The sequence below is a fragment of the Seriola lalandi genome, unplaced genomic scaffold (assembly GCF_002814215.2).
Source record: "Seriola lalandi dorsalis isolate HSWRI2012SDOR001 ecotype SW California unplaced genomic scaffold, Sedor1 jcf7180002054537, whole genome shotgun sequence".
Taxonomy (NCBI): Eukaryota; Metazoa; Chordata; class Actinopteri; order Carangiformes; family Carangidae; genus Seriola; species Seriola lalandi.
In genome coordinates this window covers 544,145-571,593 of record NW_019525090.1, presented here as the reverse complement: position 1 = coordinate 571,593, position 27,449 = coordinate 544,145, and the positions used below count along the sequence as shown (strand labels likewise).

The 27,449-nt window shown below is 40.0% G+C and overlaps 1 protein-coding gene across 1 annotated transcript in view; it reads right to left on the bottom strand.

Annotated features, from left to right (window-relative positions):
• Positions 1 to 431: 431 nt before the first annotated feature.
• The window catches only part of LOC111661153 (E3 SUMO-protein ligase PIAS1-like), a 55,662-nt gene continuing 28,644 nt past the window's right edge, over positions 432 to 27,449 (bottom strand). Inside the window, exons 3-13 of the mRNA XM_023414626.2 lie at positions 13,350 to 13,434; positions 13,104 to 13,242; positions 12,865 to 12,999; positions 12,044 to 12,149; positions 11,100 to 11,173; positions 10,647 to 10,807; positions 9,077 to 9,213; positions 8,513 to 8,744; positions 7,742 to 7,881; positions 7,077 to 7,117; positions 432 to 5,242 (exon numbers count right to left, since the gene is read on the bottom strand). Of these exons, the coding sequence (XP_023270394.2) occupies positions 4,877 to 5,242; positions 7,077 to 7,117; positions 7,742 to 7,881; positions 8,513 to 8,744; positions 9,077 to 9,213; positions 10,647 to 10,807; positions 11,100 to 11,173; positions 12,044 to 12,149; positions 12,865 to 12,999; positions 13,104 to 13,242; positions 13,350 to 13,434 (1,616 nt within the window). The 3' untranslated portion in view covers positions 432 to 4,876. The remainder of the gene's footprint in view (positions 5,243 to 7,076; positions 7,118 to 7,741; positions 7,882 to 8,512; positions 8,745 to 9,076; positions 9,214 to 10,646; positions 10,808 to 11,099; positions 11,174 to 12,043; positions 12,150 to 12,864; positions 13,000 to 13,103; positions 13,243 to 13,349; positions 13,435 to 27,449) is intronic.

Sequence of the window (27,449 nt, the reverse complement as noted above, 5' to 3'; positions counted from 1 at the left end):
CTATCCCCCCCAAGACGCATAAACATCCAACATCACTTCTCCGACAGTATGAAAGGAATGCTTCAACCCCCGCCCTTCATTCACTCAGTCCGGGGGTGGGGTTGAGGTGTTGATTGTTGAACATTAGATTTGATGCGTCCATCAGTCTTGTGCGTAACGGCGGCTCCTCGAAGCGTGAGGCCTCCCCATCACTTTTAAATCCAAGAATAAACATCTAATCCATAACTTAAGATGTTCGCGTTAAGTGAAGCTGGCGTCGCAGCCAGGGAAGCACCGGTTGGAGTTGACAAAGCGTGCGTAATTGGTTTTTGTACCATAACAGCAAGGGAAAAGTTGATCACAGCGACTCTCTGCTGCCACCTGGTGTTCAGTTCTAAGTGTAACAGGCGGGTAAAATGTATGAGAGAGAGACCCACACCAACACAGAGAAATAACAGAATGCATTTTATTACATCTAAACTTTTCTACATAAACAGGTAACATTCAATAAGTAAACAATTTCTTCCAATGCAGGTAATAAATATTTTTTTTTTTTACTTGGTATATTTGTACAAACTGACGAGGGTCTACTGTACACTGTCTTCTCCTTTCCCTCCTTGAAAAGCCTTTTTATGATTTTTCTCGGATTGGAGCTGTGAAACAGAACCTGTGAATGTTTTAAGGCAGTGAGTGCAGATGTCGACTCGAGTCTGACTTTGAGATTATTTCAGTTGTGTGAGACTCTTTATTGGCCACAGTCCTTTTTTTTTTTAATAATAATAATACAGCTTTCATTTTCTAAAAAATATATAAATTAATTTATTCTCTCGCTCTGAATTGACACACAACAAGCATACGAACGGACATCAAACACCCATGTTTGGATCTGAACTTTCAGTTTCACGTTTCCATACAGACATAATATACACATTGTTGACTTTTCCCTTTTATCTAAGGTGAGACGTCATGCCAACCTAAGAGTTGAGCTGCTTTTCAAGGTTGCCTGTGGAGCTCTTGATAACACCATTAAGAGTAACTACTGATAAAAGTGGCCTTTTTCCATTCACTTCACTCTGTGCAGACGCTGGTTTTGTCCCAGTATCCTCACACAGAATTCAAACCAGCAAATACATAAGATGCTGCAAAAAATGCTGTATACATACTACACACTTGTTTACACCTGTGTGTGACTGAAGTTGGAGAAGGACCGAAACGGCAACAGCCCTGTGCTTATCCATCCCTGCATGCAACCTGACCTTTTCTCACAAAAAAGGCCCATTTGTTAAAAGAAACGAAACCCAGCTTCATGATGACTGCTTCTACCTGAAACTAACAACTGGGAACCACAGGAGGGAGCTGTGGACACTTAATGAAACAATTTGTAGAGGGCAGAGCATCTGACTTTTTGGTAATCCCACATGGACCCCAGTGTGTAGAGCACTTCAACGGAAACACATTCAGAACGGTCTGTTCTCTCATTCCAGGTGCGTAACTGTAATCTGCTGCAGTGAGGACGTCTAAATAAATTAACTGTGGCCACTTCATCAAGTATCCAAATACTGGATTAATATTTAAACTAACATGATGGAAACTAAAGGATCAACGTCTTCATCAGTATAGCAAGTCGTGGTAACAGTTCATAATAAAGGCACAAACACACATCTTCATGTCATTAGTTAAGACTGAATAAATTATCATTTCATGAATGTTAACTCAAAGTTACGTCATACATATTTCATTTGCCACCAAATTAGATGGAATCTGTAACCTTGCATTTTTAGCTAATCATCATCATCATCATCATCATCATAGTCAGGTACAAGCATCTACGTTGCTGTGTGACCCAGTTGTCCTTGCTTACACATTTACAACCTAGCAAGTGATTATTTTATAGTTTTGTTGTTGTTGTTGAAAGAAGCTGAATATAGTAAGGAAGAGAGAGGTGTTTACATCGTGATGAACTGAGTCGTGCTAGCAGGTCACAGTCAATGGGATTCATCCCCAGGGGACCATGAATGTCTGTACAAAATTTCATGGCAATCCAACTTTTAACTAGAGGTTTACTCTGTTGATGTTAATGTTTGCATCCGACTACCAGTTTGATAAAAAACAGCTTCTTTTTCTATGTAACTGGATTCCAGATAATTTAGTGGAATTTAAATTAATGTTTGAAGTGTGACTTAATCATTAATCTATGATCCATTAAGAGTTTAGTAATCACATAAACAGTGACTCCATCACGCCTTAATGGTGAGCTGCAGGAATTCATAATATATCCTGAGTTAATTAATACATTATATCATCAGGAGTCATGCATGTATTAATTAAGCATGTGTTTTGTGCCCTTATTATAAAGTGCTTCTCGAGTCAGCCCCAAAGAAAATACAATAAGATATTTCCATGACGAATAACTAAACAATATCTTTTTGATATTGCACGGCTGGCAAAGAATAATAAAATGGATATTAAATAAACTCATAAAACAGCTGACTCACTCTCTCACCCATGGAAAGCAAACAATTTGTAAAAATATAATATATAGAAATAAGAATACAAAATAAATAAAATACTGCACAACACAGGAAATACACAAGACTTGTTCCGGCAAATGAGTCATTGAGTCAGAGCAGGGGTTTGATTCCCGTGAGAAGAACAGGGAATAAAAGTTAAAAATGCCAAAAGCGAGGGAAGGATGGAGGGAGAGCTGGGGGTCATTTTAGGTCGTCTAGAGTCTCCCAGTTAGTTGCTGAGGGACAGGACAGGGGATGTTAGGTGATGGGGGTTGCTGTCTGAGGGGGTTATGTTTTTGTGGTGGGGATAATTATGCTTTAAAATGAGCTGCCTAACTCAGACATCCGGAGGTGAGAGATTGAGGAGAGACTGATAAGAGGGGACTCTGGGAAAGTTTCAAGGACACACAGGCTGGAGGAGAGGAGGGGTGGGGCTGACGGGACTGGAGGTGTGCCAAATCTACTGCACGTCACTGCTAATGTGACCAGACTTCATTGGATCTCCACAGCTTCTGTTCTGTTTAGTAACTGTAATAGAAGCAAAGAACAAAAGTGAGTCCGCTCTTAAAATTGTACAATACATTCATGAGCAAACCCTGCATTTTCAGCTGAATGGCAACAACATCGAGGTATCCTGAAACCTTCGCCTCACTTTAACACTTCCACATCTTACACTGACCATCTCTTAGGGTTTGTAAGTTCCAGACAGGTTGTGTATTTTTAAACCAGCTGGCTCTGCGCCCAGTCTAAGTTGGCATGCTCGGATCACCCCCTTCCACTGTGGCACTAAATAGCCTGCTTACACTATTCTATGCTTTTCCACAAGCGCTTTTCCCAAATGTAACTCCCTACACAGTTAAAAATATCAGTCGCAGGTCAAATCTTCACAAACTGCTTAGACAGAGATGGGGCAGAGGTTGTGGCTGACCATTTAAGACATTCTTTCGAGTCTAAAAACTCAAAACCCAAACACGCTGTGAAGCATGAACACAAACAGGCACTAGTTTAAACTCGGTCACTCGCCCCAGTGGAGCTGTGGCACATGTCACAGACGCCTGTCTCTTTAAAAGGCCTGACGCTGCCATAACAGTTTGACCTCCATCGTAATTACTTTCAGTCAAGCAAAAAAAAAAAAAAAAAAAGATGAAACTGAGAAGACAAGAGACAAAAGGACACAGCTGACTGAAAACACTGTGGCAACAGGCTTATGCAACTGCACTCTGATTATTGTGATCATTTTCATAGGTACCGTACTTTTTTTTTTTTTTTGGCATTGTGCAAAAAAATGAAAAAAAAAATAAAAGAAAATAAAAGAAACTCTTCTAGCTCAAAACCCTAAACTGGCAAGAATAAATATTCTAAAAGTCTCCATTTCTAAATGCTCTATGCTGCCAGAGTCTTTGTAGGGAGCTTGAAATCAAGGAGTGAAAAATTAAAAACCAGAAATGGCTAATTTCCGCTTACACACTCCCAACAGCATTAACCTGAAGGTCAAAGGGAATGCATATATATATATATATATATATATATGTATATATATATATATATTTTTTTATAATTGTTTAAATATCATACATAACTTAAAAGCATAATAAAATTATTAGTACATGAATAAACTGTAAATTCAGCATCTGAAAAGTTCTTGTCATTGGATAGAGAAATAATACACCATAAATTTAAAAATGAGCTCGAGCAGGAGAGAAAGAGAAAGGGGACAGAGAATTGAAGTTTATATCGGAGAAATGCAAATGGAAAATTTAAAGAAGATAGAGCTAAAAGAGAGGAAAAAAAGAAAACCTTGTGGCAACAAGCATATGTATAAGCTTTTTTGAAAAAAAAAAAAGAAACAAAAAAAACAAAAAACCTCAGTCCTCCACTTTAAAACAGCGATAGAAGCAGCTCACTAGACTGAAACTGTCCCGATTTAACATACAAAAGTAAAAGAGGAAAATATATTTTGTTCTCTGTACACGGTGCCACTCCTTGTTTTTGTAAAAAAGAGCCATCCTCCTTCGTGTTTTTGCTCAGGTAGCGTCTTTGCTGTTTGTGCCAGGTTGCTACCACTACAGCAGTAACGTGGGTTCACATGCTGGACAGGTTTCTGATCCGAAGTCAGTATACCAGCACAACGCCCACAGCTGACCCCTTTAAGTGATGACTTAGTACTGCTCTCAGGTCAGCCTAGTGAAGGGAACCCTCAGGCCTGTTACCCACTCATTATATTAGTGCTCTTCTTGAGTCTTGTCATTACGACTCCACAAACGTTCAATGACTCGGCTCCAGTTTAGTTTCTGGATCAAAAATTTACCCTGCAGTCAAATAGTTTGCAATGGGGCTCGTTACTGGATCGCAGCTGAACCCACAGTGAAGTCTTGACTCTTCTTGAGTCAGTCCAACGATATAACATCCGGTATCCCGCCGTAAATAGCTGCCACTGCTGCTTCAGTGCTGCTCCGGCTGGCCACCACTCCGGGGTGTGTGTGTGAGGAGTGTGAGCCCGAGTGTGAAGACGAGTGTGTGGAGTGAGTGTCACGGAGGCTGCTGGACGACACCAGGCTGCTGCTGCTGCCCGAGCTGCTCGCCCCGTTGGTCGGCGCAGTCAGCGACGTAGCCGACGAGGCTCCCGACTGGTCGAGGAAGAGCTGGGAGGCGGAGGACGAGGTGGTGCTGTAGGGCAGGAAGCGGTTGAGAAGCAGCTCGTGGTCGTCCGAGGCTGAAGCGGCGGCCGCAGCTGCCATCACCATGTTGTAATGCTGAACCGTGGGGGACACATGACAAAGGAGGAAGTGTTAGTGGCATGGGAGTTGTATTTCAGTCGTGTTGAGAAACTCCTGAAATCAAGCGGGTGCCAGTTTTTAGACCTAGAGGCTTTACACTGTGAGATTTTGGGTTGTATGAGATGTCAGTTGACAACATTGATCTAAGATGATACTGTGAGGGATGTTCACCGACAGCTGATTCAGAGTTTTGGTGACCAAAGACAGTAATTTAGGACCAAATTCTCACAATGTGACTGCTGCTACAACCCATGTCTGCAAACCAACCAATCAGAGTACAACATGAAATGATGCAGAATTCACTGGGTAATTTTGTGATTGCAGTTTTGGAATATTATTATTAGTATTAGTATTGTACTTTGTTACAGTAACACATTTGTCAGTGTTTTTCAAACAGATTTTTAATGTTGAATTTGTTCTTCCTGTTCCTGTGTATTGATGAATATTTTATTTCACATTCATTCACACGGACAGGTCATCTGTCAAGCCATCACTGTGGAGATAATGAGTCGTGAAAGTGATGTCATCCATGGCAACAGGGACAACCCCACCCGTTTCTTATCTCACTTCCTCAGTGAAAGTTCTTCTCAGCAGCTTTGTGAACAGGTCGAAAGAGGAAACTCTGAGCTGAGAACATTTTGTGCAATTTAGCATCAAAGATAAGATACTTTGTGAATGTGGCTCCGGTTTTCCAAACACAAGAATGAAGACTGGACATGAGAAGCTCAGCATCAGCAGCTCAGGCTATTAATTCCTGACTGTACCCAATGAATGACAACATCAAACATGCAAGCAGAGGACAATTTTAACATTTCGAGATAATGTATTCATATTACAAAAAACATATACTTAATAACCTCCAGTGATATTACTTTTGCTTTTATTTGTCTGGGTTTTGAGATATCCACATCTGAATTCTCCCTCTGCTCTTTAGAGCTGCTCTGCTTGTGGCATTAAAAAACATGACATTTAAAAAATTAAACAGCAGCTTCTTTCCAGAGGCACTGCGACTGTAAAACAACAGAAAATGCTGCCTCCTGTCTTCATCAGGGCTCTTTCTATAGGAGAAAGTAATTCCAACGATAGCTGTTCACTGTGAAGTCTGTGGACGAACCAGAGTAACAGGGGTTTCGATTCTAGACACGTAGTTGCTGTTGATTTGTTCTCTGTAATTTTTCAGTACCGTGGGAACAGTGAGCGCGAATGAAATCCCCTTCACCCTCACTGTATTCAGGTGGCAGCAGAAATCTCAGAGGCAGATACCTCAAAAACCAACAATATGAACAGCTGGATATTGCACCACTCAAGCGAGAAAATGTTTTCTTTTCTTCTGTAATTTGGGAGAACCAACCCTTTAAAAAATAAGAGCAGAGTGAAAGATGAAGATATCAGAAATCAAGAGGCGTCTGCATTCATATTTGACTCCCTCAGTGAATTCAACCCACCAGTAACTGTGGGGGGACAACTGTCATTTGTCAAATGTCTCGCTCTCGTGTTTCCTTAAATAGCCCGTACAGACTACAGCCTGTGCCTCATAGATGCTGAAACAAGTACACTGTGTACTGTGTAACATTTTATACGGGTAATTCCACCAAATACCTGGATTTTTTTTTTATCTTAGGTGTTTTGACTTGGTATTTTCCATTCCCTATTCCATCACTATTCTGTTTGCTGCACAGAGGAAGTTTTTTTTAATGCTTTATGCTACGCTGTGTGGCTTTTCCCAGCTCCTGTGTTATTTTAAAACTAGCGGTGAAAACAAAAGGTAAATTCAGCATCTCCACATAACACGATACGCTGTCGTACGTACCTGATGATTGTCGCCTTGAAGAAAAGAGAAGAAGTTCAACTCTGAAAATCAAGTACAGGAAGTGGTAACAATTCAATGACAATGAATACCAATAATTCAATTTAAGACATTACACAGATTCTACTTTAAATTAAAAATTACAAAATCTATCCGGATGTGAGAGATGCCAATGTGCAGAAGCAACATTAAGCCACAGCTTTGCGAAGTGTCCTAAACTTCACCCCTTCCTGTCTGCTATTATTGATATTGTCCCACAATCCATTACTTCTAATCTAGAACCAGACACTACTTAACATCAACAGCGAGTCTTACTTCATCTCAGAAACTCCTCCCTTCCTACCCCCTCATTAACTAGCGAGTGGGATTTGGGTGTGTTAAATTGATGGGGAAGGATTATCTAGACTCCTTGCTGCCTTTCTTCCTCTTTCCTTGTTCCTTTTCTTTTCCATCCTTGTTTATTTTGTTATTTTTTTGTCATTAATGTAAAGATGAATGTGCTTGGTAAAGGATGAATTCAGAAGTAAATACATTACATATAATACAGTTGTAAATACATGTATTATGTATTTGAATGCAATGTTACTTCTAATTTGTTGTTTGGAGCAATGAACTCACTCCAGTGAATACTCCCAAATCATCTTGAGTCTGCACGTGTTTGTTATTACCTGACAGGTCGTTGGGGGTGTGGTAGTAGGGTCTATAGTCTTGGATAAGTGGGGGGACAGGAGGGATGTAGCTGGTGTCCATCGCTGGCATGCTGGGAGTACGGCTCACTGGAGAGGCCTGGTGGTGCAGGTTCAACACTCTGAGGGCAGATACAGAGGAGCAGGAGGTAAAGAGGCCACTTCTTTTATAATTACACTTTTATTTCATGTCAAATTTATCGGGTAAGTGTCAGGAAGTTCTGTGTCCTGCACTGAGATCGAAACGCAAACCTCTGGACATTAACAGTCAGGACTCATTCAAGTCAAATGAAGCAGCAGCAGTTTCTACACAGATGCACATACTGAATTTCAATTTGACCAAAAATACAGCTGTTAAAGTTTCAAATCCTGAATAAGGTATGTTTCTTTAGCTCAAAGTTTGAGGGGTGAGAGGTCAAGAGTTAAATTTTTACAGTTTACATACATGTGAAATTACAACTGGGCAAACATTAATCCTCTCAATGAAAACGAACATTTTTAGTGTTGTTGTTTTGGAAAGTCGCTCACTTTGAGATCTATCAATTTCAACTAAAGGAGTTAAGTCACACATGTTTCTCAGTCAGCACTCTTGGCTGCCTTCTGTGAGCACTGTTGATGTGGAATAATAAAAGATACTTGTATGTGTTCGAGTGCAAAACTCATGAATCATTCAACATCCAGATGCAAGCAGCTAAAATGAGCCTCATTTCCACATTTAATGAAACCCAAACAGTCTCGGGTTATGTGTCTGACCCTTTGTTGATGATGGGCGGCGAGGTCGGGGACATAGATGGACATGCCCTTTTGGGCGGAGGAGGCAGCGGCGCCGGCTGCGGAGGCGGGGAATCCTGCCCTTCGTCGTCTGAGGAGCTGTCCAGTGTCAAGTCGATCACCTCCACTTTCTTGCTGTTGCTGCTGTCGCCGCCGCCGTGGCTGGACGATGACGAGCTCCGCTGGTCTGAGCCTGCAGACGTTCGACATGAACCTCGAGAGCAGCAATGACAGACCAGTTTGCGCTTGTACGAATTTATTTTAGAAACACATCTCCCCTGCTCTCATATGAGATACAGTATGTTTGTTACTATGGAGACATGCAGTTTACTCAAAGGAATTATGACTGATGCCTCACCAAATTAAATCTGACAATGCATAAACAAATAAGGAGGGGATGTAAATACCCCCTCCCTCTCTTCTAACCATGTCTCTTTAATCCTAATTTAATCCCTTCCAGCCTCTTGGCACTGCCTTAATGTAAAAGCAACCTCTCTGTTTCTTAACCGCACCCTGTCCCCTTTCATCCCTTATGCCTCGTCTTACCATCCAGCCCGTTGTTATAAGAAGCAGAGGACACCTCCTGCACTTCTTTCTTAGACCTCATGGGGGCCCAGGTGCCATCTTCCTTAAACTGGATCTCATCACAGTCCATGCAGCTGTTGAGGATCTCCACAAAAAGCCTGAGAACAAACAAACACACACACACACACACACACACACACACACACACACACACACACACACACACACACACACACACATCATACACAAACCCATCCACAATGTACACAAACACACACACAAATTGGTATTTTTTTAAACGAAGGCTGAACGAAGTGGAAAAGAGGCTACAATTTAAATTCTGAAAAACATGAAACCCACTCTAAACAGGGTAACATCAATGCTCTGCTGTAGTGGTGTCTCTGCATGAAACACTTGATGGACCACTCCACTGAAACATCAGTCTTTTGATATCAAATTTTCTCCCACTGCAGGCTTCAAATGTGGCTGAGTGAGTGATGTGAGTCTTTGAAACATACTGAAAACATGCTGCAAGAGTGGTCTGAAAAGTTTTTACCAACCTTTTTGATGCATTTTCTACGTGACCCAGAGTTTCTGTTGTGAATGCAATACAAACCTTTCAGAACCAGATTTTTCTTTAAATGTCTACACATATTGAAATTTTAACAAGTCGTCTAAGTGTTTCTGTGGAGCTCTATATTTTTGAGATTGTACATGTGGTACATTGGTTATAGACAGGTGCAGCTATTTCCTCTCAAAACACAGAATATGAACTCTGTGGGGACAGGCATGAGGAAATGTGCAAGCAGCAATCATTATAAATAACCATTGTAAAGATTATCTTAATCAGTGTTAAAAGTGAAAGAGAGAAGTCAGTTTAGATCAGCGAGTATAAGAGCTGACAAAAATAAATAAATAAATAAATAAAAAATAAAATAAAATAAAATAAAATCATTACTCAAGGTTCACTTACTGCACTGAGACTGCACACAACTAAGCCCAAAAGACAAATCTGAAAGCTCCAGCAAAAAGCTAGAGAGACGACCCTGAGCTGAGATTAGTTTCCTTAAATTACTTTTTCCAAGGTCAAGAATAAACTTACATGGCCAACTGCTAATTTCACTGATTGGAGGACTTGGTTTCTCAATCAGTTTAAAGGAATAGTTCAACATTTTGGGAAGTAAACTACTTTGCTTTTTCAGCGTTGGATGAGAAGATTGAAATCACTCCCATGTCTGTGAATATAAAGCTACAGCCAGCAGTTGGTTATCTTAGCTTAGCTTAGCATAAAGCCTGGGTGGGAGGGAAACAGTTTGCCTGTCCAAAGGTAAGAAAATCCACTTAACAGCCCCTCTAAAGCTCACTGATGAATGCATTATATCCCATTTGTTTGATTGGTACAAAAACCTAGATGTAAAAATGACATGTTATGGTTTTATAGAGGGTTATCTGCGTAGATTATCTGCTAACTATGTGCAGTGACTTCCTGGAGTAATGTTGTCACAGTGACTATCAACAACAAAGTGAAAAAGAATATTTCCCAAATGTCAAACTACTCCTTTAACCGGAAGCTGGGGGCTGGGTGACTTACCCGTCGATGATGAGGTGTTCATAGGGGGCCTTCTTGTCACAGACAGGACACACCCAGGTGGGTTTCTTCTCATTCATCTGGATGTAGAGTGTGGCATCAAAGCACTGCAGGTGTGAGCATGTCAGTGCCCGGCATGGGATCATCAGCCGCATCTTCCCCAGCTGCACACACAAGTAGTCAGGGCATGAAGATGACGCACACAGCAGGGATGGAGAGCATGCAGGATGCATAAATGGCATAAACATGCCAAACCCACATGGAAAAGATACATGATACGGGTTGAGAAGATGATTTGACTTGAGGATCATGCATTCAACTAGGAGTTACGTGCATGAAGGCATGTTGAGTCACATACAGATGTGGAAAAAAGGAAAACAATGGACGGACATGTTTGGGCATGACTGAATCTCTAAACAGTGCCTTAAATTCATGAAGAGCAGGGAGCATGTTTACCGGGCAGAGCAGCGACACTCGAAGGCTGGTCGTGGCTATTTCACTGTCTGGGTCTGCTGTTAGCTTCTCTTTGACTGCAGAACAGAGGCAGAACACACAGACGTCTTAGAAACGTGCTTAGTTTATCATTTCAGACTGTAACTCCTTTACTACTTGTTTCAGACCAAGGTCAAAAATAAAGCTCCTCATGCTGAATCCCCTCCGCACCTGAATCCTGACATCACTTCCCATGCGGTATAAAACATGTATAGATAGATATATAAAATGTCATTCATATTACAGTGCTCCCTCAACAGAAATGGGAAGCAATTTGGCAATCTGACTGGATGAAGAGCTTATCAAGATAGACTCCTTAGCTCAGAACACAGTCTCATACATTGGAAGTATTATTGATTTCTACCAAAGATAAAAAGTTATGGTGCAAGAAACACATTTCACTACCAGCTTCTTTTGCTCAAACAGACACGATGTTACGAGCATTCGATACGGAGTTATCAAAAAAAAACGAAAAAAAGAAGTAAAACTTACACTCCAGCTAATATCTGAACTGATTCTAAGACCATTGACACACAAGCAGGTTGTTTTTATATTGCTGGGATGCAACAATTTGACTTTTTCTCCCAATACCAATTCCAATAACTCAGGGCATCTACTGATATTGATTCAGGATCTTTAAGACATGTATACATCACAGTGTGAAAGTCACTGGGGTCATGGGGTCAACGTTATAAACTGAAGTTTTTTTTTTTTCATATACAAAAGTGTTGCATTTAGTCTTGTTGTCTATTGGAAAGGTTAATAGAAAATCTGAAAGTTATAGTGGAACAACTGAATTTTGTAATGAAACTGTATTGAATGTCAATCAGTTTGAGTATTGGCCCTGATACTGATCTAAAACCTCGGATAAGTACATCTGGAAAAAAGAAAAGGTTGACGGTCCTTACTGAGTGCCCTGGAGTGGTCTGGGTTCCTGATGCCTTTTGCCCGTAGTCTCTGTAACAACACTGTAGACGACTGCTGCTTCACCAAGTACACTGCCATGGAGTAACTCTGTGGACAATTCATACAATAATGTAATAATGTGCAAACTGACACACTAAATCGCACATTGAGACATTTTTGCTCGCCAGTGTCTGAGTTCTGGGCGAGTTACAGAGACTGTCCTTGAACAGTATTACTCAAGGTAACTTTCTAATGTAAAGTCAGTCCTCTGAGCCCTGAGACAAACGTATGTATGTGTAAGGAAGAAAAGAGGGAAATAAAACTTGTGTATTGTAAACTGACATTTGAGGCCAGTATGAACTTCAGCTGTGAGACTTTTCCTTTACTGCCCTCTACTGCCTGTCTGCAGATGGTGGGTCAAGCTCCTCAATATAAGTCAGTATATGAGAGAACAGACTAGTTTCAGTTAAATTAACTGATTTATTTGATCTAAAATGTTTCATCAAAGGCTGATTTAATCAATAAGCGTGCACTCATCCTCGACTCACCCTGCATTTGGACCACACAAGGTCATAGGGGTGATTAATTGATATATTAATAACTTGTGAAATTAGTACATTTGGTTGGATCGAAGAAGATTAAAAAATATGCTCAATTAAAGACACTAGAGTGACCGAAGTAATGTTAGACATTGAACATAGAGAAAAGCGAGCAACTCTTCATATTTGAAGCAAATATTTACATATTTATACTACTATACAATTTATAAAGTATTAAAACTGTCGCCATTCATTTAGAAGTTACATGAGGCTTTGGTTCTTACCCTCCCAATCTCAGCGGTCCACGACACCACAATGGTATTGGGGACAGTGGTGGACAATCTGACCAGTGAAGTAATGTTGATGGGCCGGCTGGGCCGCTTGGGCTCTACACCGTTTTTGGTTGGAGGAAGATAACCCTGGGTAACAGAAAAGAGTATTAGAAACATTACGATTCTCATCAGGGTTTAAAGCTCTCACGTGCAGTGTCACTCGATTATGTGGTTAATTCATTGCTCCTCACCGGCAGGTTACACGGCTTCCCGTTGACTTTCACACACAGATTGGGTGGGAAATGGTCTTCCTGAGGACAGCTCGTCTCCGACAGGCAAAACCGCAACTGAACTTGAACAGAGAAGTCACATTTGGTCCCCGAGATGTCCCTTTGAGGACGGACACAAGTTTGTTACAACAAATCTGCAGGAACCATGTACATTCATGAATTATTCATTAAGCCATTCAGCATCCTGCGTTGAGAGGGCGGCCTTACATTGAGCTGCTGATCTGCTGGACTTGCTGTGGTGTTAATGCAAAGGCAAAACACGTCTCCTGAAACCGCTGGCTGTTGTCTGAAGCTACAGAGGGAGAGAGAGAGAGAGAGGGAGAGAGAGAGATAGATAGATAGAGAGGAAGAGAGACAGAGAAAGAAAGGGGATGGAGATTTTTAAGAAACTTTAAATACCTGAGAAAATGACATATAAAAACAAGAAGGAATTATGTTTTTCTTTCCAACTGGCCAGTTATAAAAAACAAAACAGTGATCCGCAGTCATTAATATCAGGAAAACCAAGCCTCTGCAAATAAACACTGTTTCAATGCACAGATAAGCATGAAAAATGCAGAGAGTGACGCAGTGTGTGCACAGCAGCGTATAAGTGGGTGTTTCTTGCAGCTTGTGTGCATAAAATTTTCAAAAGCTCAAGAACACCTGGACGTCAAAACCACACCACCCCACACAGAGGTGAAGACGAAGAAGAAATGTGGAAATGTGTGTGTGTGTGTGTGTCTGTGTGTGCGTGCGCTCTATTTATAGGCCAACCCACAGGTGCTGGAAATAACTGGTGCAACTAACCCAGCCCCCATTAAAGAGACAGCAGGTTCACAAAGGCAAAGAAAGTTTGTGTGTGTATGTTAGCAGAAGGTTAGCACGAAACAAGGAGCTATGAGGGCTCAAATCTGTTTTGCATCTGTATTTAAGGAACACTTGAACATTTTGGGAAATATGCTTCTCAACGTTCTTTTCATTTGCTGGATGAAAAGATCCAGATCGAGTCAGTGCGTTCAGCATGAAGCTAGAGGTGGGGGGCGATCGACTTAGCATAACATAAAAACTGAACTAAAGGGCTCTCTAACTCACTTATTAACGTATTAAATCTTGTTGGTTTCATCCATATTCAAACAGAACCCAAATCTGTCATTATAGTACAAGTTATGTGCTGGAAAATAAAATCGTAGCAATGTTAATAATGAACCTCTAAATTATGTCTAAACAGTACTGTATACTATTTATGACTCTCCACCAAGATCCATCATGTAAGAAGACAATGTTCTGTTGTGTAGGTAAGTATAATGAAAACAAAGCTGATAGTGTAATAATCTTTCATTTAATAGTGTTTTGAAATGTATAATGTGTGTGTGGGTGGTCTTTTGAAAGTCGGTGGAGTGTTACAGAAAAAACAAACCATGTCGACAGGTTAATCTGTTAAGGCCAAAACCGGTTTAACATATAATGCACATAAATGCAAACACACTTGGCCACACCACATTCATTCATGCCACATCATTTTATTGTCAAATTTGCAACTAATCATAGGCTTAGCTTTCAGGAGCGGTGATGTGTCTGACAAACAAACAGGGCCGACTAACGTCCGTCTCTGCAGGAAACTGTTTTGTTTCGAAGGTGAAACCAGCTAAAATCTTCTCCACTGAGCAAAAGCTTTCAGCCTTCACCACAAGATTGCTTCTTACACTGGTGAGTAAGCATTACAGAGTATAGCTGCTGTTGAAACAGTGTAGTATTTTATAGCCTTTGTAACATTTTGTGTCTGAGTAGAAATCTTTTGGCCTGAAGGCTGTGTAAATGAGAGGGGGAGATGAGTCAAAGAATTACCTGTTATGAATCATGATTGTTGCTGTTCGTAAGTGACAGCTGTGCATGCATGATGGTGCAGATAACACACACACTAACTAACACACACACTAACTAACACACACACACACACACACACACACACACACACACACACACACACACACACACACACACACACACACTGCATCAAGTACATAGAGGTAATTTCTTTCCATGTAAGGTGTTGAGGGGGACAAAGTCTACAGTTCCTGTGGATAATTATTGGACCAATCATTTTCCTCCTCTCATCAGCCTTTCAAACAGCCATTCATTTTCCCAGTAATGACCCACTTCACCACCCACATGGTATATAATTTGTATGGCTTGTATTTATCATATGTTTCTGTCCCTGCATCTTTTGAGTGGCAGCGTGTGTACTGCAGAACAAAATCATGAGCATCGAGTGTGCTTTCGAACAACAGTCTTCCTCCTCTCCGGGCACTCTGGCTATAAATAGAAAGTGCTCTCTCTTTCTCTCTCTCTCTCTCACTCTGTCCTCGCTTGCTCTCTCTCTTTCTCTCTCTATAACTCTGTCCTTGCTTGTCCCCCCCCCCCCCCCCCCCCCCCCCTCTAACTCACTCTCTCTCTGTGGCAGTGGATTTGTTTCTGGTGTTTCAATGTGTGTGGTGAGGAGAGATATGAGAAGGGCTGAAATGAGCTTTGATTGATGTCTTCCTCTCTCTCTCTCTCTCTCTCCATCTCTCTCACACTCACATAAACACATACTCGCACGTACATGCACACCCTAACTTACTTTTACCCTAATGCACATGCAAACTCCCAAAGTCGTATCTTTGTGATAATAAAACTAAGGCTTGACATGAGTCTATTTCCGTAGCAGAAGTCTAGAGTATTGAAAACTGTCAAGTGCTGAACCCTGGAGTTAAACGCTCAGATTCAGGGTCTGATTTAAATCATAATGTTGTCAAATGTATACTGTATTTTATTTAGACAAAGTTATAATGAGGCTGCTTATAATTAAAAAAAAAACCCATATATGAATAGTTCCCTTTCACTTAGCAGAGAATTAGATGAGGAGGTCAAAAACATTCTCGTAATTTGTCGGTTAAATATGAAGCTCCAGCCAGCAGATGGTTAGCATGAGGAGTGGAAACAGGGGGAGACAGCTAGGCTGGCTCTGTCGTACGGTAACAAAATCTGTCTGCCAGCTTCTCTAAAGCTCATTAATTAACATGTTAGATCTAATTTGTTAAATCCACACAAAAACCAAAGTGTAAAAAAAGACAAGTAGTGATTTTACAGGAGGGTAATGAGCCAGACTTTTTTGGGGAAGTTGGTTCCCCTTTTATTGTATTTATGCTAAACAAAGCTAACTGGCTGCTGGTTCCAGCGTCATATTGAGCGGTGAGAAAGCTTAAATATAGAGGTATTGTAACGTATCCTACAGTATGAAGTATGAGCCTTCAGCGCCTGACATCGAGAAATATCCGAAAACAGTAATAAGTGTTAGACCACCACATGCCCCAGAACAGTGTCAGTGCTCCTTGGTACAGATTCCACAAGTGTCTGAACTCTGCTGGAGAAACGGACACTGTTCTTCTGACAGATATTCCCTCATTTGGTGTTTCACGACGGTAGTGGAGAGTGCCATCTATCACACTGGTCCAAAATATCCCATAGGTGTTTAACTTGAGATCTGGTGACTTTGAAGGCCAAAGCATATGATTCACATTATTTTCATACTCATCAAACCATTCAGTGACCCCTCGTGTCCTATGGACAGAGGCATTGTCACCCTCTTTCTCTACTAATTTTTCAGTTTTTTTTTCCTTTAATTTACTGATGGAAATAATTTTTTGTGAGATTTAGGATTTAAGCTGGTGCTACATTATGGGACTAGAGCTTTTCGAGCCGTGTGCTGTATGTCACTGGATGAATATTGGTGTGATTGCCGGACCATACAGTGGTTGTGTAATCATTTTCTGAGGTAAAGGAATGACTCTGACAGACCTACAAGTTTGTCGAATGTGATATTGTAAATTAGTCGGCAAATACTGACAAGATTATGGTGATTTTGGACTTTTGCACTGTATATGTACAGTCTGTACTATATGTGTGTGCTCAGAAACAACGACTATGTAACGTACCCTTCCATATACATTTATATATATATATATATATACACACACATACACACACACACACCTATGTATCCTTATATAAATCTAAACACTCACATATAGAACATCGGTCTCATTTACTTTACAATCCATTCACTGACAAAATATCACAAAATATACTGTTGGTATTGTATTGGTGCCAAAACATTTTTGTATTTTATTTCATTTATAAAAAAATTCTAAACCATACCCAAACAGCCAAAAATAGAAATACTGTCACACAGGAAAAACACATGGGCGAACAGAGAACTGGTAACAGAGACAGATAGTAAATCATCATTTCAACCAATCAGCAAATTTATCATCTGCTAAATTTGGGTAACTAATATAGAGGAGTGCAGGCTAAAGGTTGGGTAAGCAAAAACAGGTTTGAAATATCAAGTATCTTATTTTGATGATCATTGTTTAAGTCTTTTCTCTTCAATTTTAAAAGTGTTGCACAAATATTTTTGCTTTTTACTTGAGTCATTATAAAGCATAAGGTTTACTACACAACATACAGAATAATTACAATAAATGAAGTCTCTACTTCAGTGAAAGAAGACACAAAATTAATGACACTGTGAGCAGGATTGTAATTACTATTATTAAGCACATTTCTGCCACTGCATGTAATCGTATTCCTGCTTAGTGGTGCTTATTAGAGTATGAACATTAATAAATCACTGGGACATTAATTTTGAGGCACAAGCCTAATTACAACAAAGAAATAAGAGCGTCTATCAGCACAAATCTCCAACCGAGCATCAAGGAAGTACTAAGAGTTTGTTCTGACTTAACTTCAGTGCTGATGAGGTGCAGTCATCACAGGACAGAAGGGCAGCTGAGGTGACATTTCACAAGGGTGTGAAGTGGATATTACAGAGTTTATGGGGGAAAAAAGTGCTTTCCAAGCTGTCTTGAAGAGAATGGACTTCTTGAATGGACGATTCTTTTCAGTTTGTGATGGACTGTCTGTGTTAAATAGTGCATACTGAGGAAGCGTCTTGCTGCAGTGACTGTATAGCATGAAGACCTGCAGACTCTCTGTGCTTCGTGGGATGTGGTCTGAGGGCTTGAGACCCCTGCTGTGCTGGACACTATGCTGCATTCACATTGTTTTATACTATTTTATACTGAAAGACAGATGGGGGGAAGGGTAACAGATGGGTTGATACCTCTAATGGGTTGATGTTTACACTGAAGAGGAAATAATCTAAGGACAACCCAGAACATACAGTCAGTTGCCACTTAATTAGGTATCATATAAACAGCTGTACTGAGAGGTATTTCTAATATTTTTTCCACCCCAATTAGAGAAAATAATCGTCAGGTTAATTGATAATGAAAATAATGGCTTGTTGCAGCCCTAGTTTGTAGTGCTGTTGAATTGTATTTGGTTATACTAAGTAGTGTTTCTAATATTTATATCATCCCTATTGATATAAATGAATAATAAATAATTGAAACACGTGTCAATAAAAGAGTTTCACCTAGATGAAACTTCTAAACTGCAAACTGAGTGTGACACCTTTAAACATTTCTCAAATTTGAATAAATATTCAAATGAAAAAAGCCACGATCACTTCAAACATACTATTTTGAAGTTGTATAATTTTGTCAATCTCATTGAATACAGGAGACACTGGGGGAAAATTGTAATACTCATGTGGTGAAGGAAATAAACCACATGATCACTGGTCACATGGGGATGAAGGTGACAAAATGCTTGTCATCTTCATTTTAAGGTCCAACATAAATTCTCTGCACACAGAGGAAAAACTCTAATCTGAGAGATGAAACAAGCCTTTGCACCCTGCACATTCACGTTTGCACATAACTAGATTCATGAGCCAGTTTGGTCACATCTGGTCTCAAGGCACTCGTTACATTACAGTGAAGTTTTTCTACATTTTCTGCTGCAGCTACACTGAAACTCAGCTGTGATATAGTATTTCATAGTTGAAATATGGGGGGGCTACCAAAGAGCTCATTTGCCTGCTAGTATGGAAAGTATGAATATTCTTACTATGCTGATTTTGAACCGACAGCACGTGAAAACCTAGAAAACCCTTGGTTCTGGGCTCAGTTCTGGTTTGAAGAGAAGATGTGTGAGCTAAGCTACAGAGAATGTGCTCAGCTCTACAGCCTGTCTCCAGCACAACAAAGCCCAGCTGGAGTTTATTAACTTGTTAGTGGTGTTGCTACTTTTTCTCTGTTTGGTACACCGCAGACACACACACACACACACACACACACACACACACACACACAATGACAGACACACATACATGCGCAACATTCACAGGCCGAACAAAGACAAAAATCCTTTCAGCGTCACTCAAACTCAAAACTACAGTGCTGGAAGGATCCGCAACAAAAGGTCAGATCTGGATGTTACACCCACACTGACAACTGAAAACTTTCCAGAAGTGTTATTTCCTCTCCCCCCTAACTGCAGTGATTACCCTTTATTATCTGCATAAGGCTGTTGTGCAGTTATATATTATATATATTATAGGGCTCATTAAGGCATTCCAATGTGCTTACAGGACTAAGGCTGGCATTACATTTTCTCAGTCTTGCAGCTGGCCCTGCTACCCATATCAATGTATAGACTGTAGGAGGCATTTCACAATATCTCCTGAGCTGCCCTCATGCAATGTATGCCACGCCCAAGTGAGTATACCATTAAACACACTGAGAGTTAACATTAAATGTCTGACAACAGTGGAAAGAACAGAGTTGCTTATGTTTGAGGTCGGCTAATGTTGAGAGTTTCAATCAGGATTGGGGTTTGTCTAATCAGGCAGCTGGTGGGGATGATGATGATGATGATGATGACAATGACGACAACGCATCAACCCGGGCTTCGAAGAAAATAATGCTGGTTTAATAGGCTCTGAGAGATGGAAGCCATTTTGTGCAGCGTGTTTATAGTTCAGCGCAGCCAGGGCTCCTTTGTTGATGTTCATTTGTTGTGAGAAGCCTGAGATGTTTACAGCCAGAAAAAAGGTTTTGCTCGGGAGCACGCAGGGGTCAGAGTGTGTGCTGGTAAATGTCAGGTGGTGGTCTGATGTGGAGTGAAGAGGTGCTCTGTTGGTTTCTGTGCTGTAGATGTTTAGGAACAACACCACAATAACCTGTTGTATGTAGCTGATAGTGTATGTGATATACTATCTTTACTGATTCACTGAGGACAAGGGCAAAACAAGATGTACGGAAACACTGGTCTGCACTGATTAAGCGTGGTTGCTCAAGGACACTCCAGCATGGTGCTTGACTGCCATCCTGAGGACTTGAACCCAGAGTTTATGGATTAATTCATTCAAGATTGATTCTACTTTACGATGTTTTGTTGATATTAGGCAGCTGGTAGTTAATATCAGCACTTCCTACAGGTGTTTCACAATAAAAGCCTTTATGGGAAGTAAAGAAGTTACAGCTGCTTCTGAACCAGTTTTCAGTGTAAAACACTGGAACCTGCCAATCAAAGCAGATCCGGAAATAGAAAATATGATAGAATATATTTCTAATAACAACCTATCTTAAATATAGACCTGATTCTATTCTCCTGTTTTTCTTTTTGGTCTGGTTTATCGACAACATAATAATATATTTAAAATACAACATATCAGACTATTTCGGGGACAGAATGATTAAATCCTGTAATTATTTCATCATCAAGATGAAGACCATAAAGAAAAAATAGAAAGATCTACGTTACATAAAGGCCACAGCCATTATATAACACTTTATGGTTGTACCCTACACAGTTTACAGGCTTGAACAAACACTCTTGTGGTGAGTGCAACACTACACATGTAAATAGTTTGGGGAGGAAAAGTGAACATGTGCCAAGACTCGGCATATATTGAAAATGTGAGAAGAAGTTTAGGATTTAGGCTGGTGCTACATTATGGGACTAGTGCTTAGTGTTGTGCTGTATGTTACTGGATGAATGTCGATGTGGCTGCTGGAACATTCGGTGATTGTATAATCATTTTCTGAGGTGAAGGAATGACTGTGGCAGGACGACAGGTTTGTGGAATGTTGCATTGTAAATGAGTCTGCAGATGTTGGTAACATTGTGGTGATATACATATGTATGCAAGTGTGTGTGTTCAGAAACAACAACTATGTAACTTACCCTTCCCATACTTTATATAAATGTATCCATATATGAATATCTAAAGACATAGAACATCTGTCACACACACTTTACAATTCATTCACATCACAAAATATAAAACAGATGGCTACAAACACAGAACAAATAAACTTTTCTGCGGTTGTGCTTTACGTTATGTTACTGCTGGTTACATATGAAGATTATGAAGGGACACTTTAATTCAACAGTTAAAAACAATGAATATCAAATGTATTCAAATCAATTCATTTAATCAATTTGTGGCAGTCTGAGAGGCACTTGAGCATGTGCAGCTATAATCAATATGGTATACGGTATATATGCAAATAACACCATTAACTAAATAATTAATATTTTCATGAGCTTTATATGTAAGAATTGTGGAACTTGATTAAGTTTCAAGAATGACAAGAAGATTTGTTGCTTGTCTTCAATATATATGTAGTAAATTGAATATTTCTTTCATATATTTTACACAATAAGTTGGAGGGGAAACATGTTTTATAAGCATAATATTTGCATCCGTTATCAATAGTTAATAAGTTATTATGTTCACAGTGCAACTGAAGCAGCAGGCAGATGGCACCATGCTGACGTGATTCATGTCCTGGCACCACAGTAAACTGTATGTATTGCTGAAGATATTTTTTTCGTTTTCATTTTCTGAGCCTTTGAAAAAACACAGAGTGCAAATATGACTGTGACCTACTGTCTAAATGGGAATGAAAAAAATTCATAACAATGAAACCCTGATGTGTAGTTTTCCAAAAGATTCAGTATACAAAAATGAAACTGAGTGACTCATCTTTGAAGGAAACAATGTTCGAAACATTTTTTTTTTTTTTTACCACATTATTTTACTCCATTGTATGAATATCACAGCATCTTCCCATGAAAGAAGCCATTATGCATGAAACACTCATCAAACGCAAAATGGACTTGCATCTTTTTCCCAGAGATATGGTGATTAAATCATGTATAATGCATGTGCACCACAGTGATATCCAATAATGAGTAGAGAGGCATAGTTCTCTATTGAGGACGGATAATGATGGAGATGAGACTGGAGTTCAACCAGTGAGATTGCCGTGGTAATAAAAGAACAGCCAGACTGCTGACCAGTTTATACTGGCAGGGCTAAACTGTGACCTAACTAACCTTTATCCCACAGACTGATAAGACTCAGCAGAGAGCAGGAGGGAGAGAAAGGGAGGGATAATGACAGGGAGGGAGTGAGTGAGAAGGGGGGTGGGTGTCGTGTGAGTGATAATAACTACATTTCCATGCACACAATGCACAATCAGGTTAAGACAGGAAATCAAAGAAGATGTTCACAAGGACTGTAATTCCTCATTCCACATAACCATATTTCTTTCCAGCTCCTCTACCGAATTTATGAACCACAGCTGTCATATCTTGAGTTTATCTGTGATACAAACTGCTGCAGGTTGAACAGTTTCTAACATTTGGACCGATGTCACAGTAACAGGACCCGGCCTGCAGTGACAGAGAACATAGTTTTCATCTTACTGTGCATGTAAAACTTTCTTAGATCAAGCTACATTATACATCATGAATTGTTCACTTACAGTATACTTCAACATTACTTCCTGTATGAAGTGTTGGGAAATGCATATTAAACAAATCAAGTCCAGTTTTTGAAAAGACAGCAGAATTGCAGACAAAACTACTTCTCGTCTTAAATTAGTACATTGTGTACAAAGTCAAAAGACATTACTGCCTGAAAAAGATAGATAAGATAAATAAACCTTTACTGTCCCAGTGAAGATCTGTTTTCACAGACTGTACACGTCCAATATAGAAACACACAGATATACACACAACATGGACACCCAGCATTTGAATCCCAACCATATACATTTATACACACACACACACACACACACACACACACACACACACACACACACACACACACACACACACACACACGAATGAATCTGGATCTGTACAGCAGTGTCAGTGATGCAGTTTGTTTAGGGTTGCTGTGGCAGAAGGGACAAAACTTCTGCCAAAACAAGCTTTTCTCCATTTTAAAGCCCCGTATCTGCGACCAGACGGCAATAAAAAGCATCCAAAGCTTTTTGAATGAAATGATCCAAAAGTTGTTTAAAATGAGGGGAAAGCTAACATGAGAGGAATAGGCAAGAGGTCATTACTGTAGTAAACAAATCTCTGTATTTCAGTTTAAGTGCTGAATTTATAGGACAGTTGTAGTGAGGAATTGACATTGTGCAGAACTTGTATGGTAGAGACAGCATACAATCTTATCTGAGGCTACATCTGGATGTCAGATAGCGTTTGTTCATTCTTTGCACAGCTATTTATACGAACAAATGCGAAACAAACTGTGAATGTTATCTAATTTTAGCCCCATATTTAAGAACGTACTGCATCTTGCTGCTCTTTAAGACAGGTGGCATAAACCTTCCACTATCCCATGTTGTGCTGTTTTCTGCTGAGCTGTTTTGTAGTTATTTGCATTTTTTATGTGTTTTTTTTGCCAAATTGTTTGAGTAATTGCAAACAGACCAATTCAATTTTAAATTTCACATGGGTCATACATGACCTCCAGTTCAGCTGTGGAAACAGACTTATTTATTCCAATTTTAGATGCAAGGACGCAACAAACAAGTGATAATCTGTCCTTTCACTGCACTGTCTGTCATGCATATGTGCTCTTGTAAAACCCTGTTAGAATCCTGGTTAAGCACATACATAGCCAACAAATCAGCTTTCTACAGAAAAAAAAACCCACAGCAAACCAGGACAGTAAGCAAGTGGGGGGAAGGGAGTCAGGAAAAAAATGAGAGAGTTAGGGAGAGAGAAACGGGAGGCGAACAGAAGAGGCACCAACAATGGAGAGAGAGAGAGAGAGAGAGAGAGAGAGAGAGAGAGAGAGAGAGAGAGAGAGAGAGAGAGAGAGAGAGGGACTGAACTGTAATCAGAAGATCAGAGAGACGTAAACAAGCAGAGGAGACCACGGCTGCCTTAAAGCAAAAAAAAAATCTCCCAGTCCGCACACGAGTGAGGAATCACAGTTAATCAAGTGGTTTCATTACTGCGCTGCATTATTATTAGGATGAAGAGGGTCGCCACCTCCAAAGCCGCAGCTGAGCTTCACTTTTTGAAGCAAATTCGGTGTCGTCTAATGATGTGCACCATCTTCCTCTGGGTATTAGCTCCTCTTACTTATCCTCTCACTCTCTCTGCTTCTCTGAGAACAATGCGATAAACATGCATTATTTATTGGAAAGTACGTTTGTGTTTTCAAAGTGCTGTGCAGACGCGCATGTATCAGTTAGTGTGCGAGCAGTGCGATTCAAATGAGGGGTGGGTGTGTTCTGCGGGCACAGGTGTATGCCTGTATGATTTCATCACTTTGCATGCAAATTTTAATCGAGGATGGCCACGGAGACAGAGTGAGGACGGAGGACAGAGGGGAGAGAGAGAGAGAGAGAGAGGGAGAGAGAAAGAGAGAGAGAGAGGAGCCAGAGGAGGAAGGGAAATGTGCAGGAAATGGATAGAGTGAGAAAGGGAGAGGGAAGAGGAGAAACATAGTGTGATGACAGAGCTGCAGGCACTGTGTTTGTACATGCATCTGCAGGCAAATTAATCATGAGATGGTCTCTTACTCCATTAAAATGCTAATGTAGGAAAATCTAGACATTTCCATATATTTGCAATATATCCCAGAGCCCAAAGAATGTTGTCAAGCTAAATGCCGGCTGGGTGCTGGATGCACAGCTAATATAAAGACAAATCTGACCAAGATAAAGCCAAGATTAAAAGTCTCTTAAGCAGCGATTTAAAAGGCAGACTGCATACAAGACATGATGCTTAAACGCTGGGCCTTCATGAAATCAGACAAGACAAGATACCAGATATTTGGATTATTAAGTCAGCGTCTTACTCTCAGTGAGGTCTTACATGAACACACTATTTTCCAACAAAGTTGGAACAGTGTTAGCTATTTTACATGAAAGAGTTGCATATTTGCATTTTTGCCTGGGTTCCTCTCATGGGTTTGAAGTGGGTGGGGCACAGCTGGAAAGATGGTGATGTCACATACATCTGTGCAACAACCAGTATTTCGTAGTATTTCAATCAAACCACTATGAAAACTGAGTTTTGTTAAGGAAGTTAAGACATGATGGTGTTATGTGGAGCCAGTGCACAAATATTTTCTCAGGAGTGCTACTGAGTGAAACTCAACTACTGTGCTTGAAGAGTTTCCTTCAAACATTATAAATGCCTGGCCTCTGATTGCTCACTTAATGTAGTATCCTAGGAGACACAAGCCTTTATAGGTAAATATTAGAATTACTGCCTCACAGTTGTCAAGTTGCAGTTTACATTTATGTCTGATCAGACTCATAATAAAAGGTATTAAGTGTATTATGCAATAATCAGATTAGGAATTCTTGAGTTAAGGCCAAACACGTGTTTTGCAAGGTCACATTGACCTTTACCTTTGACCTTTAATCACCAAATTCAAATCAGTTTGTCCTTGGGTCCAAGTGAACGTTTGTGCCAAATTTAAAGAAATTCCCTCCAGGTGTTCCTAGAGATATCGTGTTCACATGACAAACATATCCACAGATGGACAGACGGACAAACAGAAAACATAATGCCTCTGGCCACAGCTGTTTCCAGGGCAGTAACAATACTGTCAGCTATGTTGTTGATAGTCTACATGCAGTGATCCATTTATATTCAGTGGTTCCACGCTGATGAAAAATTGGTCTCATAGTTACAAACATATACATACAATGAAAATATATCATATGGCAGCACTGCTCAACCCACCAAAAACAAATTACAGCACAGCAGTCCACATATAGCATTACAAATATCCAAATAAGCAGCATTATTCACCTGTCGTGCATACTGAAACCTTATCCAGTGACTGAATGCCCCCCTCAAAATTACTTTCAGATCCACAAAAAAAGAAAACTATGTGTACTGTATTTCCTTAAATGGTACCTAAAGGCCTTTACTTACCTCAGCTACAGAAGGTAACAGGCCATTATTTCTAATTCCTTCTGGTTGATATATATAATTGGTCATATTTTGGTAAGAAACCTCGTTTTGATCCGTTCTTGTTTGTCTTCTAAAAGTTCCTGCATTATGCTGTTAATACAAACTAATACAAACCATTTCTAATTAAAAGCCCTCTAGCGTTTCACTGGACCAAAACCCTTTAGTTCTTAAAAGGGCTTTTATTGTGAAACATTTGCAGGCTCAAATAAAACAACACCCGAAAAGTGGATCAGAATGACTGAATCAAATACTTTCGATGAGTAATCCAGATCAACAAAGTGTTGAAAATAGCACGATTGTATTGAATTCATTAAATTAGAGCAGTAGAGATGTACATTATGCTTCATTGCCATCCACATTATATGACAGGCACCAGGAGTTTATCCATCCTTGTCTCTCCCCCGGCCTGTATTTGGGGGCCAGCCTTTATTTGCCCCCAGCTTTTAATTGACTCTCGGTTTTTAATGAGAGGAAATATGGTATAATTAATATTCATATATTGTTTTCAAGCTTGTGACTAACTGCAGGCTTTCTTGATCATTAATGGAGATAAACACCTGAACGAGAACAAACACTCTTAGGTAAAGTCTTTGAACTAGTACAAGAGAATCTGAGAAGACAAATTCTCCAGCTTTTACTTTGTTGGATGAATGACGGATAAGGCACCCGATTAATATTTTCACAAACACCTCTTGGGAACCAACTGTGGCCCCTGTCGACTCTGAACTCTCCGGAGAAATGTGAAAATGATATTTTTGCATTAACTTCTCTGTGGCCTGTCAACACATTAGCAGGCAGCACAACACCAAGACTGGCAGGAAACCTTTTTACACAACAGAGGAAATACAAATGTCAATGTTTTCTGTGACTGCTGCCATGATTAACATGGGAATAATATACTAACTAATAATAACCTTGCAGATTATTTTTTTGGTAGCTTCACATTTATTAGACGGTCTGACAAGATAGAGAGAGAGAGCGAGAAAGAGAGACTGAGATGTAAGTAGGTTCCCTGGCTGGAATCATAATGTACATTGCAGTTATATGGTATTTACTTTAACCACAAGGCCAAATCTGATACTTATATTTACTGAACACATTGAAATAATAACAACCAACCTTATT